General features: G+C 31.7%; 1 protein-coding gene across 3 annotated transcripts; it reads left to right on the top strand.

Moving 5' to 3' along the window:
• Nucleotides 1-372: 372 nt before the first annotated feature.
• Nucleotides 373-1595, top strand: LOC111701751 (thioredoxin peroxidase). 3 transcript variants are annotated; one of them, XR_002765264.1, is made up of 3 exons: nt 373-1134; nt 1190-1371; nt 1441-1595. XR_002765264.1 is itself a non-coding variant. In XM_023473158.1 (2 exons), the coding sequence occupies exons 1-2, from the start codon at nt 393-395 to the stop codon at nt 1216-1218; spliced, it is 771 nt and encodes a 256-aa protein (XP_023328926.1). In that variant the 5' UTR covers nt 373-392; the 3' UTR covers nt 1219-1422. The 3 variants fall into 3 exon arrangements, 1 of the variants encoding a protein (XP_023328926.1); XR_002765263.1 differs by having other exon boundaries at nt 1456-1594; XM_023473158.1 differs by lacking the exon at nt 1441-1595 and having other exon boundaries at nt 1190-1422.
• The last annotated feature ends 8775 nt before the right edge of the window (nt 1596-10370 follow it).

Genomic DNA, 10370 nt, shown 5'->3' with positions numbered 1-10370 from the left:
TCAACATTTATATTTGTTAGATTAGAATGGCCAAATTTTGGGCCGAGCGCCGCAACACCAGATTTTCTAAGAATGAGAATGATGTAAAGAAAATCAGGAAATCAGGAAATCACAAATATATGTACTTATTCTTTTTTATCAATCTGAATCAGTATGTGTTTTCATTCTTCAAATTTTTACTTGATTTGTCTTTTGATTTATTTTTCAGCTAATTGCAAATAGGTTTGGTCATCATTGTTAAATTGAAAGATATTTATTAACTTTAATTCTTTTATCCTGGTATTGATTTCAAAACGTAATGGCAAAAAAAATATTAAAAGTTTACTTTAAAAATGGAAAACCCGCGAATTCAAGACTTAACAAATCCGCGAACACAGATTTTGACAAAACAAATGCAGCCAGGACAGGATGCTCCTCGTTTTACAGCTCCAGCCTATATCAACGGGAAGGTGGAAGACATTGATCTAAACAGTTACAGAGGTCACTATGTGATTCTCATCTTTTATCCTGAGGATTTTGGAGCAGTGATAACCACACAGTTAATTCAAATATCTCGGCTGAAAAATACTTTGCCAGACGACTGTGCTGTTCTTGCAGTTTCCACAGATTCTGTTGAGTCTCATGTTGCCTATGCTGAGCTAAATGTTGAAAATGGAGGGGTGAAAAACACAAACATTCCACTTGTAAGTGATAAAAATGGAGAAATCTGCCGAAGGTATCAAGTTTTACACAATGCTCATCATGTGGCTGCCAACTCAGGGTTTGTCATTGACAGAGAAGGCGAGATTGTTATGATGTACTACTGCGATGACAATCTGGGCTACGATATGTCCGAGCCAGTTCGAGTTGTTCTTGGAGCCATAGCTTGTGATAAAGAGGAGGCCTGGGATAAACTAAGAGGTACAGGGGCTGACTGGACACCTGGGGAATCATTGGTTCAGGTTAACAATGTGATCATCAGTCGTAACATTAAAAGAAGCATTTCTCACGGAGATTTCAAGGAATATAGTAAATCATCTTCTGTAGAAAATCAAGCATCTTCTACAGCTAAACCAGATAAATCCTCTTCACCAACCTCTCTAAAAGTTTCATCTCTTGAAGAAGAAGTTCTACAAAGCATGTGTTCCGTAACAGGCAAGAAACAAATTCTTTAAAAAATTAACTCATTTTAAAATATCTTCTTTTAAAGGCTTGAGACAATTTTGTTGCTTACTGTAATTCAACAGCTGCTTCTACCCAAGATGCTCATGAGAATGAAGAGAATAAGATTGCTGAAAATACAACAATTACGAAGTAAAATAAGTTGAAAGACGAATAGATGTTATAACAAGTCTTCAATTTTTTTTACATAAATATAAGGATATGTGTTAGGTAAAGTAATTAAATTTGTGTTGCATTTCAAAATATATATCCCGAAATTTCCTTAAAATTTTAATTTAGAAATCAATATTACAGTATACAGCGGCAGCTGGAGGTCTTGCAGAACAATATCTATTCCCTTCCTTTGCAGCCTGATAGTGTACAGTGTACAGCTTTGATAATTCTAATAAAATAAAACATAGTTTCTGGCAAAAAATTAGTTCTTTTGTCTGTCATCTGCCAAATAATATTAGTATGTTCTAAATAAAGGACAGCTTTACAGTGAGCTTAAAATGCATTTCGTATATTTTTACTACCATTTTTAGTCTCGGTTTGATTTAAGCTTGCACTATTACTGAGTACAATTCTAAAGTTCTAAATAAACATTAAATATGAAGGTATATACTTAATCCACTATACACAATATACTTAACTATTTCCGCCTTTCTTATACAACTTTCCCAGGCTGCATCTATGTTCAGTTTGTATTTGTATTTGTATATATATATATACATTTTTATTTATTTCAGTTTTTAACTTCACATTTTTTATTAAAAAAGAATTATACTTAACATAATGTTTCACATCTATCATGACGATTCTCAGTAGTTAGAATTCTTTGAACAACTCACTTGGAAATACATCTCTAGTCCTTCAATTAACATTACTTCTTCAACAATTATTTTTGCGTTATCAATATCTATAAATCAAATGTCAGCCCCGGCCCCCCCCCACCACCACCACCCCGATCCATTAGTTCAAATATATTGTATAGAAGAGTTAAAGCATGTAGCCTTATCTTACCAAGTATTGATTTGAGATTAATATAAAACATTAAAAGGTTAACACCTTTACTATTCGTGTTATTCTTCACAAAATTATTTTCAATAATTTGGGTTTTTTTCCACAAACAAATATATAACTAAAAAGTATATATTTTGTAAATCTCCGGTCCCCCTGATTTTTATATAATCTGAGCATAAATCCTTTTTAAAGCTTCCCATCCTCTCATCCGTAGAGTCTATTGTTCAACCCATCCTTCAAGCTATATCTTTCACACATTTCTTTTATTCAATTTTTTACAATTCTTAGGGAACCCAACACAAAAAAATAATTGGCAACAAAAAAAGAAACAATTAAAGTTGTAAAAAATACAAATTTTATTTTATAAATTTTGGTATTTTTAGATTTTTTGACCGTTTCCTAATATTCTTGTGTTAAAGTGGTGAAAGAAGCGAAAAAGCGTGAAATCGTATTTTTTGGATTAATCGGTTTCTTTAGCTCATGCAGTGCGTAATTGTGTTCAATCGTTTTTTAGATATATTTAAGACCTTTTTAACCTTTCTTGTGTTAAAGTCTTTTTGGAGAGATATAGAGGTGAGAACAATTTCTTGAAGTAAAAAAAACTGAGTAAAAAGTATCATATTGTTAAATATTGGCACGACAATGTCTACACACTGTACAACACCATAATGAAAGAGTCTAGGTCTAAGGATTTTCTGAAAAATGTAGAATTATGTTTTATTTCTTCAAATGAAGAGGTAAAACTTAAAACTTATGAACCGAGCCTGTCGACGTAATTTTAGGTGACCCTCCAATTAGTTAGTAGCATGTCCTATTCACAATGGTATTCCTTTGTTTAAGGTATCCTTGCTTTTTCTATCTGAAAACTGATTTAATTGTTGTGTACTGCAGGACTCATTTCATATTTTCAAGCCAGAAAAACGACGGTATAGTGTGCATAGGGTACCTTTGTGCAAAGGGCATATATCACTTCAAATTGGGGTGGACAGATCCAAAGATTTTTAAAAAATGAATTTGTTTCATATAAAGAGAAGTTTGAATGTATGAATAAATTACAGTGAAGGTATCAAGACAGTTATCTTCACAAAGCTTGAATTTTAAGAATTATTATAGTTTTTTCCTTCTATTTCATTCCCACCCTTTCCAATCTTTCACAACATTACAAACTCAGTTCCCACATTCAAGAATATATTGTAGAATTATTCAGTCCCGCCCCCTTCTTGACACGCCCCTTTTTAGTTACTTAATCCACTCACACTATTTAAAGCTCATTTACCGGCCTTTCATTATTTGCACCCCCTTTATCATTTTGCAACACATTTGTCCCTCCCCCTTTTCACACCCTCAATTTTCTTTATCTCCCCCCCCCTTCAAAATCCTACCCCCTCCCTCCCCCGCCCCCCTTTTATGCGCTCTGTCTGTGCATTTGCAAATCAAATACTCTATTCTTCGCATACTTTCACACTAGATAAATTCATGGATTCAACACAATATTTTAATCTACTTCTATCTATCTATCTTTCTATCTATCTTTCTGTTTATCTATCTTTTTTGCTATCTATCTATCTATCTATCTATTAATATTCTAATTTATAAGAAGAAAAATTACTAGAACAAATAAATAGAATTAAAAAAGATAAAAAAATATGGAAAAAATAAGAAGAAAAGGAAAAAAGAATTAAAAATAAATCTAAACAGAAGGAGGAAAAGCTTAGGAAACAGAAGAAGAACAAGAAGAACAAGAAGAACAAGAAGAACAAGAATTTATCATTTTCCTTATTTTATCATTTTCCTTATTTTATCATTTCCCTCATTTTATCATTTTCCTTATTTTATCATTTTCCTTATTTTATCATTTTATCATTTTCTATCTCATTAAGGTGATTTGTTATTTATTGTGCCGTGTACCCTGCCCCCCCCCCACACCACTCTCCACCTTCCTGAAAAAAGCAATCCTTCCGTGACTATCTATTGATCTTAACCTAACCTAAGTTTTAAAAGTAAAATCACGATTGGTTTTTTTTCAGAAGCAAGGGGGGGGGGTCAATAAACAAGCAGAAGAAGGACCCCTCTTTTGTGGTTAAAAAGGATGTGCAAAATAATATTGATAAGAGAAAAAGAAAGTTTGAAAAAATGAGAATAATAAAGAAATAAATCTCAGTATCGTTCCCATTCCATTATTTAACTATAAAAGATGAAAAACGACAAAAATTGTATTTTTTCTCCATAATTTACACTTACCCCACCCCGGCCATTAGACCCATAATAGACCAAGTTTCATTGCAGTATTTTATACTTTGTGATTTATTTGCGATATTTGGGGCGCTCAATAAATCTTGTTGAATAAAAAGTATATGTTGCTACTAGACTACACACTAATGGAGAGTTTAAGGGTATTGAATCCAGTATCCCGTAGGGTTGGGAGTAATAATAAAACTACTTTTTATAACCTTCTCACCTGGAACCAAATCTTTAGACGATTATGGTTTCGAAAACCAGGCTTACTTTATAGTATTTAAAATTAAGAAAGTTAGGGTTTAAACATTTACACTTAACAAAATTTTAGTTTAATAGACTGAAGGCTTAATTAATCTTAGTTACTCTTCATTCATAGAATAGCATGTCTGATTCACAGTGATAACCTGAAGAGCATTGAATGCCCAAGAATGAATATGATATCCGTGGATCGAGCTTTATAGATTTATTTTTTTCTATTGTGGCTTTTCACAGATATTGACTTGCGAATTTTTACAACAGAAAAACCTGAATATCTTGATGTTATAATTGAACACTTTTCGACCTAGAAAAACAATATTATCTTCATCATTATTGATCAAGCTGATGGTTAATGGAAAATAGAACAACAATCCTTAAAAATGTGATTTTATCGTTTAAAGTTTTAACTTTTATTCTTTCATATTCTTTTATCCAATCTGGCACAGAAGGGGTAAATTAACACAACTTTTTACTGTAAATTATTACATTGAATTCGTTCTGTAATCTTTACATCTCTAACTGTAACCTAATTTTTAAATTACTTAATGATAAAGTAAAAATATGAATGAAGTAAAGATTGGAAATGTACCAATTCAACATCTACTAGATAAAAATTAAAAGTTTTCCTTTTTTAAACAAATAGAGAAATTGAGTCTTTGCCACAAACTCTGATTTTCTGATCACTATGTCTTTGGAACCAAATGTTGCAGACCTTAGATATTTCAAACTATGAATTCTGTTAGATCAAATAATCTGAGTTTGAAATATCAAAGGTTTACAACATTCGGTTCAAAAGATTTTGAGGTTTAAATATTTAATTTTGTTCCAAAGACTCAATTTCAAAGTATACAGTTCAAAATCAAATCTTTAAAGTTTGTGGATTTTAATTTAATGGTGAGAAGGAAATCATGGAGGGTACAGATTGTGTTGAATCCTCATGACAGAAACAAATCTCATGAACTGAAGAGGGTCAACCCAGACCGAAATATATTTTCCGAAAATTCGGAACTAAAACCTTACTCTGTGTGTTTTAGAGCTTTATAATATAAGACACTGCAGATTGTAAGATTACCGTGCCAACTCAAAATATATAATTTACCCCATTTTTACTAGTCTTAACCTCCCACAGCGAACACCTAGCTACTCCAATACTTTCTTTATTGCACCACCTCCCTTTCTCTAAAACATAAACAAAATTTTGTATGTTTAGTTCAGCTTCTTTTCTAAATACTAAAATGACCAATTATTTGAAAATGTTGGTCATGGCAATCGCTCCTTCTGAACCGTATTGAGATATTTTCTAACCATAAAACTAGATGATCCTTTAAAAATTGTGGTGACAGAATCAAGGGCACATCCGCAGCTCGCAGTTTCAGGGATTTATAATACCTTTTTCTTTAAACAACTTCCAAAAAAAGACATGTATCCAAGTAGGACTTTTCAGTTATACAAATTGGTCAATTATAGGAACTGACATCGAGTGGCAAAAGTCATATAAGAACATGGCAATTGCCACTTGGTAACTTTGCCCTTTGGTAATAAAATATTGAAAAATTAAAAAAAAACATTAATTTCAAGTTGTTCATGATAAAATGCGAGGATATTGTGTATTGCGGATGTGCTAATGTCGACTCATCAGCCCCTGTATTCAGTCTAAAGGGATATAATACAATTTCTCCATGGATACTAAACCTTAGTATTAATGAAACTGAGCAGTTTATGAAATGGTTGGTAGATAGAGAAAACAATAATTGCTAATGAAATACTTTATTGCAATTCATATCAATTTCGACAATTTTTAAATGTTGCCAAATACCGTTTACAGACGCCATATAAGAGGTAGAAGTTAAGGAAACTACGGGAAATGTGATCCGTCTTTAAACTCAAATACAACATATACCATTGTAAAGAAAAATGGATTTGATCCTTAAAAAAGTTGAGTCCGAATTAATTTAAGGATTCTGGACTACCCCCCCCCCTCAAAAGTAAAGATATTTATTTTTGAAAAATTGTCCGAAGTACTTTTTTAACTTATGAAAATCCTCCCTTGCAACCTAACCGTTAAAGATAGAGGTCTAAATGTTTAAAATGAAAAGTTGGACTAGGGACGGTTACGTATTTCAATCCCCTATCTTAACTCTAAGGGAAAAATCATGGGGGTGAAGGTGGAAAAAATGTCCATCTATATTAGAAAAAATAGGATAGGATTAAGTGCTTAAATTTTAGTACATGAAAATCATTAAAAGTTGTATTGTAGATATTCTAAGTATTAATTTTTCAAATTTAAACATTTTACAACATTTTCGATTTTCTGTTTCATTTTTGTGTGGCTCCCAATTCAATATTGACAAGTGATTAATCATAAAGTTAATAACGTCTCTAATGTGTTGGTTACTTTTATCACACGTTCTTGTTTTCCTTTCAGTTTCTTTGTGGTGCAAACTCGATGAAAAAGTTTGGTAAAAAGTATTTAATCAATCATGTTACATATTAAACTAGTGACATCTAGTGTCGCTTTATTAAAACTCTATATATCCCTAGGGGGCGACTAGGCTCAATTACGCGTCTACAAATGATTATTTATCCCCCCCAGCTAAATAATGATAATAAATCATATAAACCATCTACATAATAAATATATTGAGAGAAGACATAATATAACTCAATGGCTCAATTTTGATAATAACAGTTTAATGTGCAGTGTGTCCGGCTTAGAGTTTCCTCCGGAAACAATTTTTAACGCAGTTCCGCGCAAATTTACTTGGGAATTTCGCATACCGCGAAAATGAATTTTGAGTACGCAAGCGCAAACGATGCGCTACTTTCCGCAAAAATTTCTCCCCCTTAAATTAAGCCAAGGTTACAAGGAACTATTGCGCAAAAATTGCGCGAAACACGTTTTTACTATATAGTGAAAACCTCTGCAGTTTTGTTGCAAACATTCGAAATGTGACATGAATTTTGACATTTAACATAACATTTTTGCATGAAATTTGCGCATTTTTTCCACGCCTTTTTTTGTTGCTGAATTTGCGTCAAATTCATTTCGCACACTTTGCGTACTTGCTTGCGCGCCCCGATTTGCACGGAATTCCGCACAAAATTCAAAATTGCAGCATTATTCCGCAAGTCTCTTTTGAAGAGAAACAATGATTGAAATTAATTAAAAAAACAAGGATTTAAGCTTTGATTTAATGAGAAAATAAAAGTTCTGAACATGAAATGGAAGGTCACTTCGATATTACAACTACTTTATACCTTAAACATAACATAACATTTGTACCCCCCTCCCGGCCTCCTCTCCCAAATTCCTAATTCAATAAAGCACTAATGTATGATTAACATTGTAAAGAAATAAATTGATTTTCTACAAAAATGACAAAGAACATTGTCACATGGGACCTTAGTCAAGGACTCTAATTCACGGACAGACTTTTTATTCAATTTTTTAATTAAACAATTTCTTGTACTTTGTATTTATATGTCTAGTTATACTTCCTTAGTTTCATTTTCCATTAAAATATGAGTAATAGATGTGTATATATAATGCCAATAAAAACCAAGCAGTAGCAGTTTTTAACATTGTTCTCTTACAGCACTTGTCGGAGACCATACTTCAAGAAAATTTTCAATGAATACTTCAAATTTGGCTTTCATAAGTTTAAAACTTTTATATTTGATCTCCTTTACATTTAAAATGTATGTAATATTAATGAAAAGTCATAAAAAAGATTAAAATATATATCCGAGTCGAGCATTTTTTGTTTTTGAAAATTAATGTTTAAAAATGAAATGTTTTGAAGGTAATATCTACAATGACCTCACGATAAACCTTTACAAAAATGTCTCCGATGGCCTCCAAAGGTCGTTATGGGAAAAACTTCTACTCAATTTCTTTCTAAAGGGTTTCCCGGCACCCCATTAATAATTCTCCAAGGTTAGGTAGGATTGCTTAATGCGGAGGTTGGAATTTATTTAATAATGTTTTTATACTTTTATTGAAATAAACGTGCAATTATTATAATGGGTACAACAAGCTTCGATTATAGACAAATTACAATTAAAATACCTAAAATACATGTGGAATATGAAGACTACTGTTGATTTAAGATAATTTTAAAAATTTCAACAAGTTGATTTTGAAATGTAAATGGTAAAACCATTTTCTTTCTGTAAACAACATTCAACACAGGTTTTCTTTACCACTAACAATTGTTTCCACAAGAATTTCAAAACAAATTTCAAAATTGTTATTCTAGAGAAAATCTATTCAAAAAAATGAATCAATAACGAGCGTGTTCAAATAATCTGTTTTTGGTTCATTTTCATTTTTTTTCTTTGCAGATAAAAGTTTTTCCAAGTTTAATATGAACAAACTTACCACAAAATTTACACCATCCTTACTTACATATGTAAATCATGTTCAATATTTAATATTTATCTTTTTATTATTTTATATACATCTTTATTCATGAAATCTTCAACTTTTTTATATTTTAATATATATATTCTACATTTACTTATGTTTCTTTAATTCCTTATTTCTATATTTCTATATTTATATATTTCCAAAGGAATCGAGTCTTTGCCACAAGTTTTAATTTTATAATTCCTATATCTTTGCAATCCAATGTCGTAGACCTTAGATATTTCTGTTAGATTAAATATTATAAGTTTGAAATATCAAAAGTATACACCATCAAGTTGCATAGAAATTGGAATAAGAAACTTTGAGTTTGTGGCAAATATTCAATTCCTTTCTATATTTCTATATTTCTGTAATTGTATAACTAATATTTATGTTTGTGTTACAGTATGTAATAGGTCCATTACATTAGTAGACTATATTCTTACTTAGAGAGTCATTAAATAATCATTAAAAAAATGATTTCAAAATTCTCAAAGTTGTAAAATCTGTATTGAAAGGCTAAAGTATTTTTTATGATATTGGGTCGTCGATATTAACCCCCTCTCCCTGTAAATTCCCCTTCCTGGGGGGGGGGGGAAGGCGGGGTTCCAACCGTTAATCTTTATGTTATTATTATTGTCTTTTTTCTTCGACCTAACAATGAGACGAAATGTCCAAATACACTCAGAGAAGAGTACAGTGGAAAGAAATAAAGAGTGAAACCGGATGTCTTCCTAAAAAGTGAGCAAATATTTTCTAATCAACGTCAGCGAAGGTTTGACGAAAAAAGGATGTGAACAACAGATTTTTTCTGGTTGAAGGGAGCCGCGGACTTATAATTAGGGACCACTTATTTTATGGGGTATATACTATATAAGCACATATTTAGAGTAAGACCTTTTAACCCTATTCCTGCTGTAGTATTTTTTACATAACTCAAAAAGTATTGGTCTGAGGCTGTGGAAATTTTCTGACTTTTCTTACATACCCAAAGCCCTCCCTTTAGGCCTAAAACCGGTCCCCCCCCCCCCAGCATATCCTGGTTTTCAAGTACCCCAGCAGGGATAGGGTTAAGATGATAACACAAGATTTTAGAATGCGAATTAAGATTTAGTATTTATATATTTGTTTTACCCTGGCTCTTGCCTAGAACCATTAAGTTTGGTCAGCAATATTCCAATTTGAGACAAATACGCAATAAATATATTGTATACGCATAAATGACGCAAAAGTGTGGTATTCCATCAGCAAGGGAATTACGTCGAATAATTAGAGAAAATATTGATCAATTTATCACGGGTAT

This window comes from Eurytemora carolleeae, unplaced genomic scaffold (assembly GCF_000591075.1).
Source record: "Eurytemora carolleeae unplaced genomic scaffold, Eaff_2.0 scaffold228, whole genome shotgun sequence".
Lineage (NCBI taxonomy): Eukaryota > Metazoa > Arthropoda > Copepoda > Calanoida > Temoridae > Eurytemora > Eurytemora carolleeae.
Note: the sequence above shows the minus strand (reverse complement) of the source record. Positions and strands in the feature narration are given on the sequence as shown.

Excerpts from the sequence above, each read along its gene's own strand:
- LOC111701751 (XM_023473158.1), top strand. The coding sequence starts at position 393 with ATGCAGCCAGGACAGGATGCTCCTCGTTTTACAGCTCCAGCCTATATC. Across the intron at positions 1,135-1,189 it reads AAGCATGTGTTCCGTAACAG|GCTTGAGACAATTTTGTTGC; the intron begins GCAAGAAACAAA and ends CTTCTTTTAAAG.